The sequence below is a fragment of the Talpa occidentalis genome, unplaced genomic scaffold, assembly GCF_014898055.3.
Source record: "Talpa occidentalis isolate TD23 unplaced genomic scaffold, MPIMG_talOcc4v2.1 talOcc4.3, whole genome shotgun sequence".
NCBI classification, from domain to species: Eukaryota; Metazoa; Chordata; class Mammalia; order Eulipotyphla; family Talpidae; genus Talpa; species Talpa occidentalis.
This window is the reverse complement of record NW_023603184.1, coordinates 100,345,373-100,372,496: the sequence shown is the minus strand read 5'-3', so window position 1 is coordinate 100,372,496 and position 27,124 is coordinate 100,345,373. Positions and strand designations below refer to the sequence as shown.

Here is a 27,124-nt window from a genome sequence, read left to right as displayed (position 1 = left end):
ACATTCTCTCTTACTATTGGGTAGAATTTTAGTTTTGTCCTTTTTAATATGAAAGTTATATTCTGTATCACTGTATGATTGACTGTACTGACATATTTGGTTACTCTATGTGTTCACTCTTATTTTTCTTTGACATGACTCATTTCTGAATATTCTTTCCTTTTGCTAAGTCACCTCTAGTAGTTGTTTTGTTCACATCTTTGGGTGACAAACTGTCTTGGTTTTGATGTCTGAGAACGTGCTGATTGTTTGGTTCAGTATGCAATTCTAGATTAAAGCTAATTTTTCCTCGGTACTTTGAGGATGTTACTTCGTTGGCTTCTAACCTCTATCATTGATGAAAAAAACATCAGTCCATATTTCCATCTGGACATTCCCCTTTCTCCTGACTTTTTTTTTTTTTTTTTTAAAGATTTATTTATTTATTTATACAAGCACTGGGTACAGTCAGAAGCGCGGGAGGGTGAGAGAATTCACCAGAGCCAGAGTGGGGAGCAGAGCAGGCAGAAGGACCGAAGTGCACTGCTGAGGGGAGCAGCGGGCGGCAGGAGAGGTCTGCGCGCCATGTGGGACCCTCCTCCTGTGGCCGGGGAGCAGCCGGGGATCGAACCGGCGCCGCAGAGGCTGCGGGCAGCTTCGCAACCCAGCGCTCAACCGCTGTGCCACCGGGGAGGCCCCTCTTTCCTGACTTTTAAGGCAGATTTTGTGTATTCTGATTCCTTTACTATTTTGGTTTAATGTATCTAAATTTTGATTTATCTGTGTTTAACCCATTTAATTCTTGGGTTCTACTGTTAATTTGAGGACACAGTTCTTTGCTTCTGGAAAATTTCTTAGTAATTATCTCTTTAATTATTACATCCCAGTCATTCTCCATTCTCTTCTCCTGGGACCGCAATTAAATGAACTTAGAAGTCTCTCATCACTCCACCTTGTCTCTCTTCTCTGTACATAATGTATATGTATAGTGTAAGTACATGTTTGTGTCACTCTTACTGCATATAACTTCCATGGGTCTGTAGTTCATCATAAGAAATAACAGTCCAGGCAATGATACACAGCATTTTACTCAGGGTCCTGTTAGCAGGAGACTAGTATAAGCCCCTGGGTCCAAGTGGAGAGGTGGTCTCTAGTCACCTGTCGATGTGGGACACTTACAGTCCCTTTAAGAGCTAATCTTTGTCTCTTACAATCCCCTCCCCAATGCACACATACACACAGAGTCCATCTGCATGCAGACAATGAGGTCTAAATAGTAGCAGCTTCTACTTCTGTGTTCTGCTTCCTTTTCGTGCTTCTCTTTATTTATTTATTTATTTAGAGATGCTTATTGAATCTGGTTCTATTTTTTTAACTTTTTTTTTAAAATCATTGTACTTAGAGCAGAGAAAGTTAGAGAAGAGTGAACTCTATATTAAATCTAAAATCTGTGTCTTGGAATTCTAACCCTGCATCCTTTACAATCTGATTTTTTTCACTGTTAATAAGATTAAACATAATTCTATAGACATTTACAATTTATTCAGAAAATTTCTCTCTTCAGGTCCCTGCTCCACAGTGGACTCAGTGTACCCTAGATCTTGAGATTGTATTTATAAAGAAGCTTTGAAGGTCACCCACCAGTATTTGTATCAATGGTCAGTTACACTGACTTAAGAAACTTGAGAATGTGGCCGTTTGGTTGTGTCTTTATTGATGTTTTTGATTTGTGTTCACTAGGAGAGAGAAAAAGAGAAGGGAGAGGGAGGGAGAAAGCAGACACAGTTAGCAGAAAATAGCTAAATAAAAAATAACTATGCAGCTATCAACCAGACAAAACCATTATTAAAGATTTGGATTTATCTTTCCTATTAATTAGACTCCTTCAAAGAGTTGTTAACCAGTTAAAGAAATCTGCTTTTGTTTGAGATTGTAAGTGAACATTATTTATTGAACCAAATTGTTCTTTCATTTGCTACTTTGATTATGAAGAGAAAATAAAAAATAATTGTAATAATTATTTTATTTTAAAGGGTTGTTGACTGCAGATTGCAATTACCATGTCTGACTCAGTCATTCTTCGTAGTGTGAAGAAATTTGGAGAAGAGGATCGTGGTTGTGAGTCACATGGATCATGTAAGTGACGTTTTCTGTCACTGGTGTTTTGTTTTGTTTTGTTTTGGTCACAGTTTCTTGTACAAAGGGAAGTGAAAATAAAAGCGGGACAAGCTTGTGAAGTTTCAAAAGGCAGAAAAAATCAGCAACGCTGTAAAATTATTGCTGCTTGTTATTCTTAGGAATTATTGATTCTTCTAGAATCCACATAATGTAATATCTGAAAGTGCCAGGTAAGAATGCATAGAACATGGGTGAGTGAAAGCATCTCACCAATGGATATCTCTCTTTTTTTTTTTCCATAAAATTTTTTTAAAAAGATTTATTTATTTATTTATACAAGCACTGGGTACAGTCAGAAGTGCAGTTGGGTGAGAGAATTCACCAGAGCCAGAGCGGAGAGCAGAGCAGGCAGACCGTCGAAGTACACTGCTGAGGGGAGCAGCGGGCGGCAGGGGAGGTCTGCGTGCCATGTGGGACCCTCTCCAGGTGGCGGGGGATCAAACCAGCATTGCAGAGGCTGCGGGCAGCTTTGCAACCCAGCGCTCAACCGCTGCGCCACTGGGGAGACCCTGGATATCTCTTTACTAGATAGAGTGAGGTTGTTCCAGCATTGGCTATTATTTTTATCTTTATTCATATGTTATTATGGTTGATTATAGTTATAATCATTTAGTTAGCACTGTTCCCTGAGGAAAACTGTACAAAGACTTGACCAGAATGAGAAAAAAAGGAAGGGCCTCTATATCACTAGTACATGGTCTGTATAAGATGATTCTAAGCTATTGTTATTTTAAATTTTTTTCATTTAACATTTTACAGAAGAAGAAACTGATACTTGAATACATTTTTAAAATTTGACAAAGATCATACGACTAGTTGATTCCAAAACCTGAGATGTTAATCTCTACCTACACACTAATGCCTCTTTACACTTATTGAAATTAAATTAAATTAAAATGCCAGGAGAACCAAGACATGCTGTTCCATGATGATAGGGGACATTAGCATCTTGGTTCCTTTCCCTGTGGCTCCCCCACAGACATGACCCTGAACCCTCACTTTCCCCTCCACCATCTATTTATTCTGACCTATGCTGCTCAGCCTATGACTTCTGCTGGCCCAGACATGTTGGTGACATCTTATTGTTAGTTTGTGGTCAATATTTTGAATAGATAAATTATGATGTTTCTAAAGAACTAAATAATGAAGTTTTATTTTGTTCAGTTCAAAAAGTCAGATTTTCTTCAGCTAATTTAGAAATATTTGTTTCGTTTTGATATTCAGAAGACACAAAAACGTCATGTTCTGGAGAAAAATCCAGAAATGAAATCAAGTTAACAGTTTTGAACCTGAAACAGTGTCTTCTATAATATGAGCAATTTGGAGAGAGAGAAAAAGAGAAGGGAGAGAGAGAATAAAAGGGGAAAAGAAAAATAATCATTATGTAATGTAAAGTATAGGAGTGCTTTTTGAACAAAATTGTTAATGACTATATTACATGTATCATTATTATTAACTTCTTATATATTGTTTTTATCCTGACAGATAACAGTAAGAATTCAAGGTAAGTCACTATTTCAACAGTGCATCAGCTCAATAATAAGCCTACAATATTCCTATAAAAGGCAGAAAGCAGAGACTGTCTTTGAATGCACATCACATTTCTTGTAAAATGGTATATATAATCAAAGTTTTCTTTCTAAAACATAATTTGATTTCAAAAACCTCTCGGAATATCCCTTCCGGATTAGACCCAAATCTCCTCTGTGCATTCAGAAACACAGAATTTCTGATATAAATAGGCAGAGAAATAGTTGAACAAATATGAATTCATGGGCACAGGGGAGGTCCCCAAACATATTTTCCACAGGCAAATAGTAGAAACCTAAAATTTAATTATTAGATATTTTTCTTTAGTTTAAGAGTCTAAACTAGCATATAAAACCAATGTTGCTTAATTGTACTTTGACATGAGGGCAGGATCAAATGGAGTCTCATTAAAATACAGAAGGAGGCATCAGGCAAGTTCCTGAAATAGAGGTGGTAGAGAGAGAAAGGTTGATGGTATTCAAGAAATTTTAAGTAATTCATGATAGAGGGAGGAGCTGGATGTGAAAACATAGCTTCAGAGTAGAAGTGAGAGGGTCAGCCTGGACTTAGAAGAACACAGTTTTCTCACAAGGTGGGAAAGAGATGAAAATGGATGTGGATGCATGGAAATGGCAATGAGAGAATGAGCAAGAAGGCTGAATTAGTTCTTTGTGTTTTAGGGGAGGATACAGAATGAGAAGTTTGATTAATTTGTTGAACGGAATGCAAACAATCATAGAGGGAGGAGCTGCAGAGTTACAGGCTAACTGAAGGCTGGTGACCATATTCATTCATTCATGTCACAAATATTAATTGAGTAATAGGTGCCAGATTCTATTATAGGTGGTGAAAATATAGAAAATAACAAAATAGGCAAAAATCTCTCCCCTTGAGGAACTTTCATTTGAGTGAGGGAGATACAATAAACACTATAAATAAAAAACATATATGTAGTTAGTGATAATCAATTTCTTTCTAAGAAGAAAAAAGAAAACCTAAATGGAGATATGAAATGAGCTTGGGGCCAAAGTTAAAGATTTTAAAACTTTGACCAGAAAAGATCATTCTAAGGAGGGGACTTTTGCAGAAATACCTGACAGAGGTGAAGCAGTAGGCCATGCAGGTATGTGAAGAATGAGCAAATGAAAATGACCAGAGGTGGAAACAATTTGACCTGGACAAAGGTCAGCAAGGAGGCCAGGCTACTGGGTTAGTGAAACATGAGTATAATAGGTGATGAAGTCAGAGGGCCAACTGACCAGGACATGGAGGACCTGGGATGGTTCAAGAAGGACATAGGATGCTACTCTGAGCTGGAAGGCAGCTGAGTGCTAGGCATGGCATGTGGCAATGTAAGTTCACATGGAGGGAAGGTTTCTAGTAGATCCAAAAGCCCAGCTTTAGAAAGAAAAGGGCAAATAGCTGGAAGGATACAGAGATGGGGTTTCCAAGGATGGAATTAGGGGAAAGAATTGAGGATAATGATGAAAATGTAATCCAAATAGCAAGCAGTGGGAACTGGGGTGTAGGGGAAGAACATTCTGACAAGGTTTAGTTATTGTAAGCAAATGGAGGGTTTACAGGATTGCAGGTGTCAACTGTGATGATAAATAGGTGTGGAAGGAGGAAGGAAGTGAGAAAACAAGTTGCACAGGCAGTCCCAGAGTACTGATGGAATAGAGTAGTTCCTGGCGATAGCAAAGTCCAGGGTACATTCTGGAATGGATGGTTCTGGTGAAGCAGAGATTCCTGGAGTTGGAAAAGTCAAAGATGGGTTAAACATAATCTTATGAGAAATGAAATGAATAAGATATATTGAAGAAATATGATTTTATGGGACATATGGGAGGTTTTTGTCATTATTTATCATTTCACTAATATTTAATGTAGTTGTAAAGTTTTGAAGGGCTAGGAGGAAGGTTTAAATTAGTTATTCCAACCACTTAAATGTATCCACAAGGAAATGTAGGTAGAATGAAGTCAAGGTCAAAACTGAGGTCAAATAATTATCTGGTAGCTTAACTGTGAGTACAGAGCTGCTTCTTCTTTTTTTTTTTATAGATCACCTTTTATTTTCTCTCAATACTTCTTAGAAAACCTCAGTGATCTCTGTTAAACATAGGCTATATCTACACTGAAATCTCTTGAAGAGGTAAATCTGAAGAATAAAAGCTTGTTTTTAAGATATCAGGTTTGGGAAGAATTTCTCAGCCAGTGGGTTTCTTTTCTTCCTAAGAAATAACTCATAAAATCACCACCTATGAAGAATTTCTCAGTGTTTTGGAAAGGACAATCTGTAAATCCCTGTGTTTTCATTTCAGGTTACCAGATGAGAAGAAAAGAGACAGCAGACCAGTTGGCTTCTTTCAACTGGTAATAAAAGCAAACTGATTTATGGTATAGGCTTTGTGACTATAAATTATTTCCATCATGGAGGAAGTGTTAAATCTTAAGTTTTTGAGTACAATAATCACTTTTTCAATAACAAATTTTGTGAGATAAACTGTTACATAGCTATTAGAAATTTATTAGTGGTTGAGCATACAATTCCTATCTGGTGAATCCTGTAAAATAATCACTAACCTCATAATATTATTTAGTAAGAAAAATCACAATAATCCTATCATGTATTTTTTTTTTTTAAAGATTTATTTATTTATGAACACAAGAACTGAGGAACAGGCCAGAGGTGTGGGGGGTGAGAGGATTCACCAGAGACAGAGTGGGGAACAGAACAGGCAGATTGACTGAAATACGCTGCTAAGGGGAGCAGTGGGCAAGTCAGGAGAGGTCTGCTGCGCCATGTGGTAGCTCCCTGGCCAGGGATCGAACTCATGCTGCAGTGGCTGTGGATAGCTTCATAGGTTGCATCTTAACCCTTTGTACCACCAGGGAGGCCCTCATGTATATTTATTCTTATGACAAATCTTTAGAAATTCTATAATATAGGTATTTTCCCCAAGATTTACACATGATAGAGACATTTCTAAGTACAAATGGGCATTCTTCATTATCAGTATCAGTACTGGGACCAAATTTATGGTATTGCTGAATGCCGCATACGATTTATATCCATGGCAATGACAATGGTGCCAGTGATTGTTCTCCCTTAAGCTGTGGATGAATAGCTAAGAACCAGTTAGCTCTTAAAATAAATAAAGAGTTCAGGAAAAAAGTACCATGATCTAACAATGAGTCTAAAGCTTTAGATTATTGATATTCCATTGACTTCAATATAACTAGTGAGAACTCTATTGTCAATTAAGATGATTCCCATAAACTGTGGTATTGAATTCTATTTACCAGAATCTAGTAACTAAAATTAAATAGTCCTCCTACCTCTCCTGCCTTCCACCCATAGATGATCTCTGAATCCTTTGTTTTTCAAGTTTCGTTTTTCTTCAACGACTGACATTTGGCTGATGTTTATGGGAAGTTTATGTGCATTTCTCCATGGACTGTCCCATCCAGGCATGCTACTAATTTTTGGCACAATGACTGATGTTTTTATTGACTATGACTTCGAAGTACAAGAACTCAATATCCCTGGAAAAGCATGTGTGAATAATACCATAGTATGGACCAACAGCTCCCTCAATCAGAATGAGACAAACCAAACAGCTTGTGGGTAGGCTGCCATTTTTCTTTTCTTTTTTTTTTTTTTGCTCATATCTTAAATTGCAATTCATAGTGTGTACAAGGGACTTTAATGACTGAACTTTAGTGGTCTCTAACACAAAGCAAACTTACCCATATGTCTACAAATTATTCTGCTCTGAGTTCCTTCCCATTCTAACAGGTTTTTAAATTGTAACAGAAAACTGGATTGGAAATTGCCCACTGAACACATCATCCCAGATTAAAAACTTTGTAGATGATAGCCTTGTGAATAACACTACCAATACTTAATATCTCTGGGAAAAAGACTTAGGAATTTTAGTTGAGTCTTTGTCATGTCTTATATCCAAGACTTTCTCTCATAAGCTAATTTCCTTCTGGCCCTTAACTCCTTTAGTTTACGTGATGGTGGCTAATGATCCATTTGATCCACTGTCTTCTCTCTAGAATGGAGATTTCATTAGTGTTCCACAGGACTTGGAGTAGGGGCCACTGGTGTCAGTTGGTGGTTGAGTTTCATTGGAAGAGCTGTAGTGCTGGGAACATAAGACAGCCATGCAGAATGAGCCAGAGTTCACTGTGCTTCTACTCTCTTTGTGCTAAGCTCCAGAGGCTGCCTTGTAACCCGTGAGTCTGCAGTATAGACAGGGCTGACTCACTGTCATAGCATGGACTTTGCAGTCTGCCTCACGCTGCCTCAGAGTCAGAACAAGTTCATTTGCACGTATCAACCCACACACTCATGTGAGAGAACCAAGAGTAGGACTCATCCTGGCTAGAAAGACACTTGGAATGTGTCCCTCAAGTAAACTTACATTTTTTACTGTCATTTTCAAAAATTACCAGCAGACTTGATTCCAGATTATGAACAAATCATTCTAAATCACTGATGCTCTTCCATCACAAGGTGGGTCATCTTAGGATCACTCATTCATGCATTCAACCAAAATTTGTATACCAAATAGATACCAGGATCTTGTGCAAACACCAAGGATCCTAAAGTTATCTTATGTGTTGTAGTCCTAATCTTCAGATAGGAGCTTAGTTTTAGTCAGTGAGGTCACCATCAAATCAATGACTATTTAAATAAAGATGTAGTTACAGACTGGTTGATGCTTGACAGAAAAGTGCAGGATAGTTTACAATGTGCACAATTACCCTTTTAAAAAATAATAAGCCTAGTCATTAGAAATAGAATTCCTATTGTCTAAATATGTATGTTTCTTTTTCTAAATTTAGAAGTTTATTTTCATCTGTAAGAGTCAGAACAGAACAGTTCAGCCTAAGCCCAGTCCTTGCCCTCAAGTATCTTGCAACCTACTAGCCATAGAGATCGTAACATACATCTGAACCAGTGTGATCCTACACCTCTGAATCATATACAGTGTGGTAAACCAATGTTACCTCAATAAAAAAGTTATAAATAATACATAAAAAACGCAGTGTTTTGCAAAAAAAAAAAAAAGAACAAATATACTCAATGTAAAGATATTCAATAATGATATTGAATAATAGTGCCTGATAACAATGAAACTGGTCATGGAATAAGGGTTTGCTTCAAACTAAAAAAATTATACTTCAGTACTTTGTCTGAATTCACTAGAGGGTACAGACAATTCAAATTTGGGTCACAAAAAGGTCTGATAGCAGAAATGATGTAAGATTTTATTTTGTTTTTGTTTTAATTGTATTTTTTTAAGGATTTATTTATTTATTCATACAAGAACTAGGGTATAGGCCAGCAGTGCAGGGGGTAAGAGGATTCACCAGAGACAGACTGGGGAGCAGAACAGGCAGATTGACTGACATACATTTCTGAGGTCTACTGAAATACACTGCTGAGGGGAGCAGTGGGCGAGGCTGGAGAGTTCTGTTGTGCCATGTGCGTTGCTTCCTGGCTGGCAGAAGATCAAACTCATGCTGCAGTGGCTGGCAATTGCTTGATAGCACAGTCATTAACCCCTGTGCCACCAGGGAGGCCCTTACTTGTATTTTTTTGATGTAATATTGGTTTTTCACCGTGTATATGATTTATGGATATAGCTTCATATCTCTTCAGATGTTTGTTACCACCACCACCAAGGCACCCATAGTACTCTACCACAGTCCAATGGGCCCCCTGCTCCCTTCGCTCACCTTTCCACCATCTCACTCTGGTAGTCTTCATTCTGCAGTTAGATTTCTAGGGTTTAGTTTGGTTTAGTTTTGTCTGTTCCTTTGTTTTGTTTCTTTATATTCCACATATGAGAGAAATCATCTGGTATTTGTCTTTCTCCTTCTGACTTAGCAAAGGAGAAAAAGGAATGAAGTAAATAGAGTTTGGTTTACCTAGAGAAAAAAAATGACCATATCATTAAATGACCATTTGTGAGGAATGTCCCCAATAGGTCAATCCACAAAGACAGAAAGTGGATTAGTGAATGTGAGAGGATGTAAAATCAATGCAAAAAAGAAATGCTATAAAAGAACATCTATGCAAAAGATGTTGCTTTCTAATTTTCTGAAGAAATGTACTCTATATGATTTAACTTGTCCTAAGGATCAGAATTGTCATTAGACAATAAGTTAATTTTCTTATTATAAAATTCCTTTTTTCTTTAAAGTGATTTTGAAATAATTTTTTCTCCCCTCTCTGCACCTGCCACTCCCAAACCTGCCAATCCCCAAAGCATGATCGTTGTGCTGGAAAAATGCTTTAGAGTTTTCTTGCTATTCCCAAGTGTTTTTGGCATTAACCTCAAACACTGTCCTGGACAGAGAAGCTTTGTGGCTTCTACTCAGTAGAAAGACTAGACAAGGTGACTCATTTTTCAGAGTCACTCTGACTTGGAAAATTTGAAAACCTGACTTAGATGTGTCTTTTCAGGCATCTGGTAGGAAATAAAGGTTTTAAAAACTTGGTCAAGCTGTGATTACTCATCAATCCATAACAAGTGTGAAAGTGGCCAGAGAGGGCAGAGCGAGCCCTCATGCATCTTGGCTTCCTGCAACTTCTGATCAATTATTTCATGGCCCTGGCATTTCTGTCCATAAAAATGAAAGGGGTAAGGCATGACGTCTATTGAGAATTCGGTTGGACAGATTATAATTCTACGTAATAAAATGCCTTACTGTATTGAATATATATTTTTCAGATTTTTCTATACCCATACATGTGACTTCTAGTACTTGTGAGTCTTAGCATTTTTCCCTCTTTTCAAGGTTGCTGGACATCGAAAGTGAAATGATCAAATTTGCCAGTTACTACGCTGCAGTTGCTGTTGGAGTACTCATCATGGGATATATGCAAGTTAGTAGATGCCTCCTTTTTCTTTATAGGTCGACATCTGGACTCAAGGAAGTTACATTGACAAGCAAATTGTAGTCTTTTCCTTTGAAGTTATTCAGAAGCCCTGAGGTTACCATTTTATGTGGTAGGGGTCATGAGAGAGCAGGAAGAACGCTTCCTCTCAGTTGGGGACAAGGATACAAGATTGTCTATAGAGATGAATTGATTTTTGGTCAATGTGCCATCCTCCCTTGCATTTTTCTGCTTCATCCTCTCTTCTAAACTCAGAAACAGACAGTTGTAGGTATGTTTGCAGAGGGACGGTAAAACCCTTCAGAAAGCTTGGCAAGGGGAGGGGGAGTTGGAGGAAAGTAAAATTTACTTTCTTTCTCTCTTTCGTTGTTAATATCTCATCAAATTACATTCCAATTCCAATTCTGTAAGCTGAATCTGGAGTTTGTTCTAGATTTAGGCCATGGGCAGTCTTGAATTGTTTAATACACATTACGTAAGAAACATTTCATCTTTTAACTGTCTTCTGTAGAAAAAATAATGATTGCCCCTCCTTGCAATTATTCAAGAATTCCAGGAAGTTAGTTGTAAGGAGAAAATGAATCAATTTTTCCTATTCTGGCAGTGGAAGTTTTAATGACAAGCTTACTTTCCTTGCTAAGGGAAATCTGTCAGCAGATTCCCTGCTTATATCATAATTTTTATTTTATCTGAAAGATATTGGCCAATAGCCTGAAAACTGTGTGTGAATACTTGTCGGTAGGTCTCTCGCTCAGAAGTGTCATGCAAAAATAGTGATTTAAAAGAATAATTTATTTTGGGCTTACTAAGGTTTATTTAATACATGAAGAGGTGAAAGTCAATAAAGTTAAGTCTTAAAGGTCCGAGCTGAATGCAAACTCGGATCTTCCAGCTTCCCCGTATGTAGTGGAGCCCACCTCCACTTTTGGCAACAGCTGCCAGAACTCATACCTTTGTTCTCAAGAAGTGGCAATTTGTGAATTATTTTCTTCCTTTCCTCAATTGCTTTATTGATGTTATTTTCTTCTGAAAAGCAGAGGAATTATCGAGTATTTGAAATATTGCAGTACTAAGCATTCCTTGTTCCATTTTCAGATATGCTTTTGGGTAATTGCTGCAGCTCGTCAGACACAGAAAATGAGAAAAATTTACTTTAGGAGAATAATGAGAATGGAAATGGGATGGTTTGACTGTAATTCGGTGGGAGAACTGAATACAAGATTTTCCGAGTGAGTAACTGGTAGGATGTTGATGTATGTGTGATTTTTTAATAATAAAATTTATTTCTAAATAGCAATGTAAAACACATTTTCAGTTATCTTTGATATGGTTTATCTTTTAAGGTGTATGGTTTTTTCATAGGTACTACTTTATCAAGTATGATCATTAAAAATTGAAAGCCAGGATACTATAGTTTGATTCATAGGCCATTTTAAATATTACAAATGAAGTTTATAGAAGAGAGTTAAAATATTACAAATGAAGAGAGTTTTAAATATTACAAATGAAGTTGATAGAAGGAGTTTAAAAACCAGTAATTTGGCCTCAAAAGGAGAAATTGAGAGATGTCATAATTTATATATAAACAAAGAAAACAAACAGTTCGAATTACTCTTTGTCTATTGAGGTGATTGCCACACACTAAACAAAACCAAAATATCCAAGAGTTTGAGAAAGATACAATCTAAAACTAGATGTAAATCTCATTATAAAAATAAATCTCATTATACCTAAATATTATGTTGGGTCATTAATAGCCCCAGTAATTCTGAATGAGCTCTGAGTAATTAGAACCAAATGAACCCTACTGAAATGAACATGAGGTCCCATGAAAGACAGTGCACAGATAAAAGCAGGCTGTGTGGGGGCCCCTAGGTTCCAGTAGTTATTCTGTCCCTTACCATGACCACGAACAAATACAATTTGTTCCCTTACTATAATACAATTGTCTAATTGTAGTAGCTTTAAGTCATGTCTTCGGTTCTTGGGTTTGTTCCATCTGGAAAAACTATGAGATTGTTCCCAGGAATATGGATTTAATGTCATTATATTCAACAAATATTCTGGAGCATTTAACCCAATGCAAGGCATAAAGATAAACCTCAGAATTCTGCTCTCAAGGAAATTACAGCCTAACATAAATAGGATGACAGGAACGAGCAAATAAATAATCAGAGCTCACATGTATTGATTGCTCACTGCATGCTAGACAATGCTCTACATACCTTACATATGTTATGTAATCCCCATTACTACTCATTGAGGTAGGTTCTGTTATTATCCTTATTTTATAGAGAAGGAATGTGACACACAGAAAGGTTAAATAATGTTACCAAGAAAAGCTCGTGTTTAGAGTGAGAGTCTGTCTCTAGATTCCTTGCTCTCTTAATCATTATTTTAAACTTCTTAAGCCAAATCCAAGGATGACTTACACATAAAGCTTAATTCCATTGCTGTGGAAACACAGGGAGGAAGATATTACTTCTTCCGAGCGGATTATATCAGGTTTTATAAATGAGGTTGTATGTGAGTAGAATCTTGAGGCTGTAAGATTTTAGCAGGTTATGGAAGGAAAGAAGGGCTCTTCAGGACAGGACAAGGATATTAGTGATAAGAAAGGAGACAAATGAGATGGTTTCCAAAAGACTTTACCAAGGTTGAAGGGACACAAGTTGAGAAAATTAGTTTAAGGACAAAGTTACTTGGCTATTAGGGAAAAGGTGCTAGCAAATTTTCTAAGATGTGAGAGACTGTTTCCCAAGGGCAAAAAGATACTGAGATGGGAGTGATTAGAGGGGACAGAATGAGATTTCTCAACAAGACCTGAGTTCACCAAATTCATCAAGCCTCTCTTGTTTTTAGTGATATTAATAAAGTCAACGATGCCATTGCCGACCAAATGGCCGTTTTCATCCAGCGCATGACCACAAGCATCTGTGGGTTCCTGATGGGATTTTACCGGGGTTGGAAACTGACCTTGGTTATTATCTCTGTCAGCCCTCTCATTGGGTTTGGAGCAGCCGTGATCGGTCTGGTAAGAATGTCTTCTCTCTTCTCTCCAGGAAAAGACATTTGCACTGAGAAACAAGCAAAATGGTGATGCTTAATTCCCTTCTCCCGTATTTGTTTAGCTAATGTCATTACTACTACTTTTATTTATTTTGTTTGATTATTACCCAGTGTCAATAACCTTCCATAAGCTGGGGATTAATTTATTGAGCATCTATTATTCCTCCAACACTATTAAAAGCTTCCTTTACATTATCTCTTTTATAAAAATCTTATAAAGTATTAATGCCACTTAGAATACACAAAATGAAAGCTCATAGAGGTAAAGGGACTTGTCTGGAGCTGCACAGAGAATGATAGAACAGGATTCAAATACAAGGATGCCTGACCCCACATCTCACTGACTCTCAATATGCTTATTGCTTCTGTTAATATCCCAAGCTCAGGGTTGCCCTCAAAAAGACCCAAAAAACACTGTCAGATCAGTAGGAAACATATAAAAGATTACTGCAAACACAGTTGTGTTCATTCCATTTGATCAGTTTTGCAGACTAGCTGACCCATTCTGAGCAGTATCCTGTCATGGGCTTGTCCCCTGGGTATTCAGGCTAAGACAAAGTAGAGGAGTAGAAATTTCAGACCACATCTGTTAAAAACACTCCTAAGGATTGAGAAATGACTTGATATTTTTATAGCAGCCACATTAGATAGCAATCATGGGATTAGACATAGAAATAATCTCTGTAAATGAGAATAGAATTCAAGTAAAAAGCTGCACAGACACACACATCATTGATCAACACGTACCAGTCTCCATGATGATAACATCTCACAAAATGTTCTCTACAATCCACTAGCTAGCTTACTCATATATTGCCCAGGTAATTCAGAGAGACAAGTAAAGGACTCACTCCACTCCAGGTCACCATTTGGCTTTACCACTTGGCTAAAGAAAGGTATAAATGTTTAACTTGTCAAAACTTCAGTTTCCCATGAAATAAGGCTAATACCTTTTAAGTCATTGTGATGATTCAAGGCATAATCCATATTATGTACTTAGCGTGGTGTATGGCACAGAATTTATTGCTGAAGAGGTGTTAGCTTTTATTTTTTTCCAATTCACCACATCACACAAGTTTTACAATAGTCTTACTAAGTACTTTCCAACTGCACTCCAGGAAAGCCTCAACTTTTGCAGAGGGTTTTCAGGGACAATGTAAACATTTGATTCAACTCTTTCCCCCAAACACATTTAATCTTTTCTTCAAAACCATGATAAACTAATGTTCGCATTCAAATGAATCCTATGTCACCTGTTAACAGGTTGAAGACCAGCAATATTCTTGGTTTAAAACAGGCTCAGAACACAGATTGTCTTATAGTCTTAATGCCTGTATTTCAACATCTTGTAAAATGTGTCACTCATTTGGAATGTTGTGGCTCTGCGATGGTTTCATCGTGAATTCAGGCCTGTGCATGTTTGTAGAAAATGATACAAGCAACTTCACTAGGCTCTATTCAAAAGCAAGAAGAAAAAAATGTGGTGGGAGAATTTATGACTTCTTAGAAGTTATTGTGGGCTTTGAGTGCCCTTGTCTGTCTTAAGTGCTTATTACGAAAAACACGAACAACTGTTAGATAACTCCCAATATATCTCTGTTAAGTACCCGTGTCAGTTAAATTGAAGGATCCCAAGATTATTTACTGGTAACATTTGCAGCTACTTAATTTTCTCACTACTGTGCTGTCAATACACATTTCAGAAGTAAATTAGAAAAAGATTATGGTAAAAACTGCAGTGTCATCCAAAACTTCCAAACTCAAAGTTTAATGTTGATGAAAAAACCCACATCTTTCTTCATATTGCCTTTTCTTTTTTTTTTTTTTTTTAGATTTTTTTTTTTTTTTTAAAGAGGCATGTATTTTATTTATTTATTTATTTGTTCATTTGCACATGCACTGGGTACAGTCAGAAGCGCGGGAGGGTGAGAGAATTCACCAGAGCCAGAGCGGGGAGCAGAGCAGGCAGAAGGACCGAAGTACACTGCTGAGGGGAGCAGCGGGCGGCAGGAGAGGTCTGCACGCCATGCGGGACCCTCCTCTGGTGGCTGGGGAGCAGCCGGGGATCGAACCGGCGCCACAGAGACTGCGGGCAGCTTCGCAACCCAGCGCTCAACCGCTGCGCCACTGGGGAGGCCCCATATTGCCTTTTCAATTCACAAATTTTTTAAAATATGGACTTGTGAATTAAATCTATTTTAATAAATTGCTACTTTTACTTCTTTACTATATAGAATTCTGTCTAATAAGAGATTTACTGCAAAAAGTTTGGGAAAACCATTGGAAAATAAACTCTTTTTTGAGTACTATATACTTTGTAGGTTTTTGAGTTGGTCTTCTACAATATTTTGCTTTTCCCCATTCTTAATTCTTGATCTGTGCCAGGGCTTTTTTTGGGGAGGGGGTGCTTAATTCTAACTAGCACTCAATCTAAGTCTAATTTCAGAAAAAGTCATTTGTCTACTATTAAATGCAATGTCTTTATTTGCATTTGTAAAAAACATGTTAGTTTGTTGAGGTCCTGCAGTGGTGTTGAAATGGTATAATATTTTTCACACTTTGCATGCCTAGGTACTCTCATTCTAGTGTAAGTGCTGCTGAGGTGAGCTCCTCTCTATCATTTACATTCTAGCCACGATGATTTCTGCTCAGACCTTCAGCCTTCGCCTCTGGTATTTATCTATCAAGTCTGCCTTTGGCCACTAGCAATGATACATAACATGGCACGAGTTCCATCCCTGGCCAGGTATCTGGCCCTCATGGCATAGAGGACCTCTCCTGTATCATCCGCTGCTCCCCTCAGCAGTGTTTTTGTTGGATCCACCTGTTCTGCTCCCTACTCTGTCTTCTGTGAATCTTCTCACCCTTGCGTCCCCCGCACCTCTGGCCTTGCATGCATAAATAAAATATATTTTTTTAAAAGAAATATGACGTGGGTTGACTTGAAAACTCCACTAGTATAGTGATCAAAACTTGGTGGTCTCGCAGAATACACTTTGGGGGACTTAACTCTCTGAGAGGGTTTTAAGACTGACTTTAATGGAGTTATCTTGATATCAACAACCAAATGCTGCAAGTGAGATTTAACATGGATCAAACTTGAACCAAATTCTTTCCTCTGTGAACACCATTACAATTGGAGTCTGTTCTAATAAAAAAATTGTGCCATATGTTTACTTTGATAAATGAATCACTGAGTAAGAAACTGACCTAATTTTTACTCATTTGCATTAATTCACATTTTCTTTTTCTTTTTCTTTTTTTTTTTTTCTTTTGATTTTAGAGTGTGTCCAGATTCACTGACCATGAATTGAAAGCTTATGCCAAAGCAGGGTCAGTGGCCGATGAAGTCATTTCATCTGTGCGAACAGTGGCTGCTTTTGGTGGTGAGAAAAAAGAGGTTGAAAGGTTGGTTAAAAGAAATGTCTGTTGCTTTTCCGCATTTCATCAGAAATTCACAAAATCTTCCCTTTTTATACAAAGTGGCAGATTAACCTTGGTCTGTGGTATGGTACCCTGAGGGAGATTTTATTCAAGAGGTAGCAAAGTAGGATAATTAGATTGAACAAAGCACTATCAGGAGTCCCAAGTTTTTGAAGATGCTACACTTTGTGATTTTTAGAAAGTCCTCTCAGGTGAGATATTTATTTTAGACTCTGGAGGTGTGTATGCACCCATACTGTACCTCATGGCAGCTTCTAATGCTATTTGCTGCCATCAAGGAAAGACCTACATGATCCAAAAGGTAATTGTGCAGATAATTTTTGAACACTTTTTTATTAAATGTATTTTAATCAGCCACTGTGCTACATGCTCCTGATAAACCCTTATAAGATTTTCCCTCAATCAAACAAAATCAACATTGGTATATCATAATTCTAGGAGATTAATTCTTAATGAAAATAAAAACCTAAATGGCAAAATAGCAATTGTCAAAAATTTGATGTCATTTGTATTTTTGCATTTTTTCTAATTTTTTGAGTGCTTACAATGTGCTAGGTAATGATTTTATAAAATAACCACCAACTTAATTAAACTCTTAGGTGTTGGAACTCTTGTTTGATGATGTTACTCTTGATTACTACCAAATTCATCAAATAAAAAAGATGATAGATTTACAGTTGCTAATTATCATTATCCTATTTTCCTTTTGCTTCTTCTGGTTTATGGAGTAAAATTATTTAATTTTTCATGGGCTATTTCAGTGGTATATTTCCTTTACATGAAAAATATTAACGATCATTTATCATTAATGAAAGAGGCAGTGGGAATATATTTAAAATGGTAACAGACATGGGATAGATCTTTAGTTTGTGTCCCAGAAGTTTTAAAAGGTTTTCCTGAAATTTTTGGGGGGAGTGTAGGAAGATGTTTCTAGATGCCCACACTTTAAGACAATGCCTATTGCTAATGGCTAGACCTTAGAATTATTGAAGCCTGGGGCTCAGGTTGAACTTCAGGTTCTAGGCTGTGAATGTGGCCAACCATGTTACAGAAGAGCATTCTTGGTCACAGAGCAGATGGTTGAGTATATGTAGATGAGTTAGTGCAAACCCTGGTTCCAAAAATCTGGGGGAAAATAGCTCCTTCACTATTACATGTTCATTAATTAAAACAAATCAAACACAAGTAGTACTAGTTTCCTCGTGTCTAAACATTTGTGTTGAAAATAATTTTACTCCACAAACCACATTCTTTTATTTTGGGGAGCAAAGCTTACTCTTACTCATCCAAGAAATAATCAGTGATGAGACTTTGTTACACATTATATTCTCAATGGGTTTCTTTGCCAGGTTGAAACAAACTTTAACTCAGTGGAAGTTACTATCATTATCTTTTTTTAAAAAAATTATTTATTTTTTTACATTGTTATTCATCTTTGGACAGTATTTGATTTCTACTCTCAGTTGTAGTCCCTGTAGTGTGCCCACCACTACAGCACCCATGATGCATCACCACAGTCCCTGGTGCTCTTCCCACTCCTGTTTTGACCCCCCTCTCTCTTCCTCCCCTGCTCATTTTTTTTTTCTCTAAAGCTTCTCTGTGTTTGGGGTGATTTAAAAACGTTTGTATTGTGGTCTGTTTTAAACATTTTAACTTGAGCTGCTGCTACTGCTACTGCTACTGCTTTTGCTGTTGTTGAAATAGCATGTTGTTTTTTTTTTTTTTTTTTTTGTCACAGGTATGAGAAAAATCTTGTGTTTGCCCAACGTTGGGGAATAAGAAAAGGAATAGTGATGGGATTCTTTACTGGATTCATGTGGTGTCTCATCTTTTTATGTTATGCACTGGCCTTTTGGTATGGCTCCAAACTTGTCCTGGATGATGGAGAATATACACCGGGAACTCTTATTCAGGTACTTTGATCTCATTGATCTAGGTGTAGTATTTCCTGCAGAGATATCAGAAAAGTCTATGGTTAAGACATTTTGTTTATTCCTTTAGTGTCTGAGGGAGAAAAGTGTCAGTGATTTGATGGAGTCCATATGCAAAAGTAAACAATCTTTATGCATTTTGTAGTAAAGGAAAGTTGAACATTTGAATTGATGAGATATGCAATTTTATGATTTCCAATTAATTGAAGGTTTTATACTTGTAAAACCATGATTTTCTGACCATGTCCAAGAGATAATATGCCAGGAAAATGGAAAGTCAGTGATTTCACAGCTGAAAATAACAACTCATATAGATGAACTTAATGTTACAAGATATGTGCTAACGGACATAATGAATTATTAAAATCTTAAACCAATAATATCCTCAACTGAACAGGTAATAAAAACATACTTTATTGCTGATTTGTGCTATAATCATGCTATAGCACAAATGCCACAACTGCTTTAATTTCCAATATCCTTTCAGTTGTTTTTTCAAGAATTGTTGTATTGCTACCATGTGCCAGACCCATACAAAGCAGAGGTTTCAATAGTAACTAAACGAAATGCAGTCTTAGCCCTGATGAATTTTTTTAGTTTATTTTTAGTTTAGTGGGAAAGACAAGCAATAATTAAGTGATCGCCATAAATGCATGATGACAAATAATATCATGGGTATAAAGTTGAAGACAGGGAATATTGGCAGTGAATAGCAGGGTAACCAAGTGTAGTTGAGTTCAGGAAAGCTCTTCCACTTATTCTCCCAAAGACTTTCCTCCTTAGCTTACAGCCCCCTCTCCTTACAGCTGGATTCTCATTATTCTTCAGAATCTCAGTCAGGCCTTTCGTGTTCAGCTAATCCTATATTCCATTTATTACTTGCTGCTGTTTTCCTTCAGAGTACTTGAATGAAGAAGAATATTTGCATTTGTTTATATTTGTTGCCATCCCTTTCTGCCCTTACATATTAAGCTCTATGAAGTCTGTTCAGTTTTGGTTTGCTTCTGTGGACCATGGTAGCCTTAACACCACCTCAATCTAATGTTTTCCTTATTTAATTAATTTAACAGTTCTCACCTTCAAGTTTCATGCCAGTTGGATTGTGGGCTATTTTATATCTTCTGTAAATAATTCATTCTCTCAGCTGGTATTTCTTGTGTACTTACTATGCACAGACATGGCATATTATGTTTCTCTAACAATTTAATCATCAGTTACCAACCTCTTACTCCTAACCTCATCTCTTCTAACTTCTTCCTTCAAGCCTCCACTTAATGCCTTAAGAAATGGAAGGGGAGCAGAATCCTTTAACAGTATAAACATTGTTCTTCCCCCCACCCCACATGAGGACTGAGTATGCATGAACTGAGTTGAGTGTTTTTGACCCACTAAACTGATTAATAATTAGGTTAACCTATCACATTTTGTAGTGCATAAAATCATTACTGGCTGTGGTAATTGGCTATAAATGGTAAGTGGTTCACATAAATGACTGTGATTAGGATCACTAGTACACAGACAGACAAAAAAAATTCCCTTTGTGATCTGTTAGGAGAAAAGATGAATGGGAACTGATAGGTGAAGAAGGCTGCTCTTTCCTCATCCTGAGTCTCCAGATGCAATTATAACCAATAATATCAGCAACAGAATAACAGTATTCAGTATGCCCAAGAAGTCAAGTACTGTGTAATTAATATAACAGCCAAGTGTAAAACTCACAACTTCGTTCTGAAATTGATGTTATTATACTGTCACTTACAAGATGAAGTGGAGGCCATGGGATTGACATTGGGATTATGTCTGCTAGTGCCAGAATAGGATTTTGAACTCAGGTCTCCATGATTTCAGGAGTGTGGGGTCTGATTCACTAACCTCTGTTTTCCTGCCTCTGAATATGTCATCCAAGAGGCTACTGACCCCTTTTTCTCCAATATGACATACCCACAAATTGATTATTCCCCACAAGTCTCTCTTCTCCTCCCTGTTCCCACACTTACGTCCTTCACTTATGTCCACATGGCTTTAAGAGTGTGATAGTTGGGATGATAAAGGATATGTTATTGGGATGCATACAAGTTACTGGTGATGTTATTAGGTCTTTGCCTCTGTTCTGTCTTACTCTTCCCCTAAGAATCTCAAGAGAGACATTTGCATGAGGGATGTCTTACAAAGCCAGGCTGGGTAAGAGATTGTCCACAATTTCACTTTAGGCCCCCAAAGAGTCAGTTCTAGACCAGAGATCAGAGAACTGCCATCCACAAGCCAAATCCAGCCTGCTGCCTGTGTTTGTAAAAAAAGGTTTTATTAGAACATGATCATAGTCATGTTTGTCTACATTTTGCCTATTTGTTTTTGTGCTAGACAGCGAAGTTGAGAAAGTTCTTCAGAGGCTATATGGCCTATAATACCCTAAATATTCACTATCTGGCCCTTTATAGAATGTTTGTTGAACCCTGATCTAGAACACGTGGAAGGCTTTCTTTGCTGAGGCAGGAAGACCTCTGATGATGGTGGTCTTAATTAAACCACAGATACTGCTCTGCCTGGCTGCCAATCACTTCCTAAGGAGGGGATCGTGCTACTTTCATCATCATCACTATTATTTATGTAACTGGCACTGGATTAATCACCTTTATACAAATCATCTCATTTAATTCTCATAACAGTTCTATCAGGTATATCCTATCATTATCCCTGTGTAACAGATAAAGAATTTGGGGCTTGAAAGCTTAAGTTATCTGCCTATAAGAGGAATTGCCACCACCATTAAGGAAAAGGAACAAAAACAGATGAAGAAAGAATGTTTGTCCCCTTGTAGAGAGTGGGGAATTCAGGGACAAGGCAAGAGAGGACTGGCCCATATTATCATGAAGTGTGGAATGGAGAGGTTACTGGAGAGGAAAGGAGATGGCTGGGAGATTCTGAGAAACCCCAGGGTCCAACCACAAAGAAGAAACAGAATGGAGAGGGACTCTGGGGTATTTTGCTCTGATGTGATATAACCAGTGGGAAGAATCTGGTCCATGGAAATCACAGACTAGGGTCATTTGATAACCTGAAAAATAGCACATTTATGCAGGAACCAACTTACAGCTCAGCAAGTAACTTCAGTCCCCAAAAGATGGTGGCTAATGGAAGATCCTCCAGGGGAGCCATGTGACTAATGCCCATTGTGATGTTGAAAGGGTGACCAGAAGCAGTCTTGCGTTCCTCCCTGAGGCTAACTTGAGAAATTGCTTCATTGTCTCTTCCTTTATAAACAGCACAGATAAAAACAGTGAGTTATTGGGTAAAAAGATCTCATCCGATCAGGTACACTTGTCCTAATGTAATGAGCTGGCTGGGTTGGTGAATCAAAGGACAGCTTCCCCAGGTCTGCCTGGGAACCTGCTCATCCTGCTAGCCTACAGCCAGCAGCAGGTGAACTGGGGGCTAGACATAATGTCAGTCAAGAGCTTGGCTTCAGATTCTGCTCTACCACTCAATACAGGCTGTGACAGAGGTAAGTTAGGTAGCCTGCATACACCTTTGTTTCCTCTTCTGTTGTAAGGATTAAATGAAGTAATACATGCAAAGCAGTTAGAGATATACCTTATTGTGATTGCTGTTATTAAGGGTAGTAGTAGTATAGTAGTCGTGGTGGCAAGTACCCTTATAACTAGTATACTAGTAGCAGTAGTCATAGCAGATCAGTATTGCTTGTACCCATCTCTAAGACAGTCAAGTTAACCACAATGTCTTTATTGTTTCAGTGACCCCTTAACCAGGAAACTGTAACAGGACTATTCATATAACAAATCAAATGATCATATCCCAATTCTAACTCACTTTATCTAACTTTATGTTGCCTTGCTTAGACCTCTTACTCATTGCAAAACCTGTTCTGTTTGTAGAATAAGATGGTTAGTCAAAATAATGTGGTCTTTTAGATCTCAACAGTAGAAAAACTGGCAATGCTTTGCAGCACACATACTATTCTAGATATTTCCAAAGAGCTCTTTAACTTCTAAACTCCCCAAAAGCGTATTTCTGAGAAATCTCAGTTTGCACAGAGACAAATGATAGCGAGCCCAATTTATAAATTGTCAAAAACACATGAAAACTATATCTATCTCTTTTATTTCAGATTTTCCTCAGTGTCATAGTTGGAGCTTTAAATCTCGGTAATGCCTCTTCTTGTTTGGAAGCCTTTGCCACTGGGCGAGCTGCAGCCACCAGCATTTTTGAGACAATAGACCGGGTATGTAAAAGCCACGGGGTAAAGGCCATTATCAGATGAGGGATGGGGAAGTAGTGAACTCCTGAAGAATTTGCTTTCAATGTTAAAATGTATGGAGAACTACCAATGCCCTTAATTCAGCAGCATTTAATAAGTGCTATCCTGAGCTCCATGTGATTCTAAGAATTAGGAATGTAAGAGTGAAACAGAACAAATAAGGCCCTCCCTCATATCACCTTGGGAAACAGGCAATAAAAGTGAGCGCATTCAAAGATAAGATAATACTAGATATTGATAAGTATATAATGAAGGAAATAAAATAGGTTGATAAGATAATGATTGGGGCGCAGGAAGGAGTCTGTAATTGAGTGATAGTGACATCAGTTCTAAGGAGGTTTTATTTGATATGAGAACCAAGAGAAAGTCAGCCATGTCCAGGGAATTGGGGATAGTGAGAGTGTGGGAAGTGAGAGCAGGGAGAGTGTTTACGGGAGAGGCCTCCAGGCTGGAAAAGAGCTTGGGGAATTCAAGGAACTAAAGCAAAGTCTGTGTGATTGAACTGAGTGAGAAAATGACAGAGGCTGGAAAGATAAGAAGGGGACAGATCATGCAGGACTTTAAGACAAAGTTCATAAGACTGGATTATTTCTAAATGTGATGGAAATAAGAACTTGTGAAGAACCTAGTTGCCTGCCTATTAATTTTCCTGGTTAATCTATTGAGGCACACTGGAGGTGAAACTAGAGAGTCAAAATTCAAAAGCAGAAGGGAATGGGGAAGGTATCAATGTTAGCCTTCCTCTCTGACAAAGTACCCTGGGCTAAGTGTGAAATGTCCTGGAAATCCAGAGGTGCTTCTGCTTTTGGGCAAAGGGTTTAAAAACTGTCATTGGGTCAGAACCTCTCACTGGCCACCTGCCACCACAAATGCAAAGGGGGCTTTGGTATAGAAAAATCCCTGCTTTATTTTGACAGGGTTGAGGGATAAGGACAAGGTCCAGTTATTCATCAATGGTATGAGGTGGACTTGCAGCTATGGTAGCTGATGGGATGTTGCAAAGGCCTGCGCTGGCTGAGGTGAGGGGAAGCCCATCCTAGGGCAGAGGGCAAAGGCCCTTCACCCAGCCAGAACTGGGCATCCATCCGCCTTCTGCAGCTCTGATGAAAAAGAGAGGGAGCCCATGTGCATCACTCTGTATTAAAGGCTCCCAAAATTGTCACTCAGCTCTACCCTCTACCCAGCAGCCCCCTTCCTTAATCAAGATGTCAGGGCAGAGTCCAGCCCCTCATCTGCAATGGGCTACTTCAACATTTCCTTGGTCCCATTAATTAATTTTTGTCAAACACCAAGGCTATAACCCGCCTGATGAAAGTGTTTATCATTCTCAATATTTTTATATTTTGGGGTTTCATGTATTGGTGTACAAAGAGATTGTTGGAAACCACATAAAAATGTTAATCATCCAAATTCTCATTCCTTCTTAGGGTTGTTATGTGCTCAAATAAGATGGTGAATCTGAAAGCCCCCTGAAACTACTACAAAAAATAAGGCATTTAAAAAATATTTTATTATCTTTACTAGAGATCTGAGAGAAAGAAAGATTACAAAATGGCCAAGCCCATGCAGTGATGAATTTCTCTCACTAGTGTGGAAGAGGGCAGTGCTGATCCTGAAGTGCTCTGATCGCAGGAGATCATTCTTTTTTTTAAGTTGAAGTAAAATTGCACTGTAATATCATATACTTTCAGGCATTTGTTGAGAATTAACATGATTAACACGTGTATGTATGACATTAAATTCACTCTTCAAAAGCCCAAATCTGTCTTTCCCCCATTTTAACTATCTCCTTTACCCCTTCCCTTTTGTAAACACTAATTGGTCCTATGATCCAAAAGTTTATTTTTTTGCTTTATTTATTTTCATTTGTTTGTTTTCCTGTATACACCATATTAGTAAAATAATATGGAATTTTTCTTTCTCTGTCTGACTTAGTTTACTAGGTTCACCAATGCTGCTGCAAATACAGGATTCATCTTTTTTTTTAATAGCTGAATAGTATTCCATTGTGTCTCTGTATCCTATTTTCTCTGTTCATTCATCAATTGATGGACACTTAGGTTGTTTCTGGTTTGTGCTATTGTAAATAGTACTGCAATAAACATGGGGTGCATATATCTCTTTGAGTTAGTGTTTTTGTACTTGGGGGGGGGGTAAATACCCAGAGGAGGAATAGCTGTATGGTATGGAATTTCATTGTCAATTTTTTTTTTAAAGACTTATTTATTTATTTATTTATACAAGCACTGGGTACAGTCAGAAGCATGGGAGGGTGAGAGAATTCACCAGAGCCAGAGCGGGGGAGCAGAGCAGGCAGAAGGACCGAAGCACACTGCTGAGGGGAGCAGCGGGTGGCAGGATAGGACTGCGCGCCATGTGGGACCCTCCTCCTGTGGCCGGGGAGTAGTCCGGGAATCGAACCGGCGCTGCAGAGGCTGCAGGCAGCTCCACAACCCAGCGCTCAACCGCTGCGCCACCGGGGAGACCCTCATTGTCAATTTTTTAAGGACTCTCCATACTGTTTTCCACAATGATTGCAACAACATACACATTTACCAAAAGTTTATGAGGGTTTGCTTCTGTCCACATCCTCTCCAACACTTGTTTCTTGTCTTTTGGATTGTAGTTTTTCCGTAGGTATGAAGTGATAACTCATTGTTGTTTTAATTTGCATTTCTGTAATACTAAGAAACAATGGTGGCCATCTGTATGTCATCTTTGGAGAAGTGTCTATTCAGATCCTCTGCCCATATTTTTAATTGAGTTTTTTAATTGTTGAATTCTATGAGTTCTTTGTGTATTTTGGATAGTAACCCCTTGTCAGATGTCTAAATACCTTCTCCCAAACAAATGCAAAATGGGACTACATCTGCACAGTGAAAGAAACTTACATCAAAACAAAAACACATTCTACTAAATAGGAGATCACACTTGAATAATTACCTACAATGGTTAAGTTCTGTATTAAACTCACTGCTAAGAGTAACAGAGAAGATATCCAACTTATCAATGGAAGGTTGAATAGTATTCAAAGACACCACTAGAGGATATTCAGTTCATTTTAATCATCATCTTCATTAGATATTCAAGTGTAGAGTACTATTTGGACCCTAGCTTAGTTAACTAATCATATGGCCTTTGGCAAGAAACTTAAACCTCTCTTTGACTTCTCTACTTCCTTCAGTGAAAAATTGGATATATGATCTGTCTACTTAGGTTGTAGTAACAATTACAAAAATGAAAAGAGCATATTAAAACTCTCTATATTGTCTTCCATGGTATTTCAGTAATATAATTGTATTACTATATTATATGCTCTTAATTATATATCAGTACTACACATTATATTATTGTATTGGTATTTTATAATATTAATATAATAACATATCAGAGTAATATATCAATAAATAACAACACTAATAAGGAAATTATGTAATAATTATGTGATAATTTTGTAACTTTATAATAATTATGTAATAATTCCAAGTTATATAATACTACAATATCTAAATTGAAATAATATTTTACAATTATACATATTATTATTGTGTATAGTATATTAGTTTATATATTAATATGTATAATATACATATATTAACATATATAGTATCTCATATTAATACTCAGTACATGATAATAAGTGATACTACTATTTTAATAAATATTTAATGTGGAAGCAATTTACCTTTAGCATATCTCTGCAATGTTTTACCCAGTTATTGTTCTGTTTTGTGAGTAAATTCAAACCGAGGTGGGCAATAAATACAAATAATACATGTTGTTGCTATGTCCCTTTCA

The 27,124-nt window shown here is 37.5% G+C and overlaps 1 protein-coding gene and 1 long non-coding RNA gene across 5 annotated transcripts in view; one reads left to right on the top strand and one right to left on the bottom strand.

Moving 5' to 3' along the window:
- Positions 1-27,124, top strand: part of ABCB11 (ATP binding cassette subfamily B member 11) — an 82,893-nt gene that overhangs the window by 22,904 nt on the left and 32,865 nt on the right. For 3 of the 4 annotated variants that reach the window (XM_054699836.1, XM_037523474.2, XM_037523475.2), the window contains exons 2-11: positions 2,013-2,115; positions 3,643-3,661; positions 6,009-6,060; positions 7,077-7,315; positions 10,507-10,594; positions 11,702-11,835; positions 13,469-13,640; positions 16,959-17,083; positions 18,858-19,032; positions 23,177-23,290. In XM_054699836.1, coding sequence (XP_054555811.1) covers positions 2,040-2,115; positions 3,643-3,661; positions 6,009-6,060; positions 7,077-7,315; positions 10,507-10,594; positions 11,702-11,835; positions 13,469-13,640; positions 16,959-17,083; positions 18,858-19,032; positions 23,177-23,290 — 1,194 coding nt within the window. In that variant the 5' untranslated portion in view covers positions 2,013-2,039. Of the gene's footprint in view, positions 1-2,012; positions 2,116-3,642; positions 3,662-6,008; positions 6,061-7,076; positions 7,316-10,506; positions 10,595-11,701; positions 11,836-13,468; positions 13,641-16,958; positions 17,084-18,857; positions 19,033-23,176; positions 23,291-27,124 lie in introns of those variants that run through there. The other variant, XM_037523477.2, reaches the window with a different exon arrangement.
- Positions 1,542-27,117, bottom strand: LOC119255903 (uncharacterized). The gene is made up of 5 exons (XR_005127581.2): positions 27,012-27,117; positions 22,142-22,301; positions 18,927-19,067; positions 13,583-13,683; positions 1,542-1,715 (listed from the first exon to the last, which is right to left on the bottom strand). It is a non-coding gene; the product is annotated as an uncharacterized LOC119255903 (long non-coding RNA).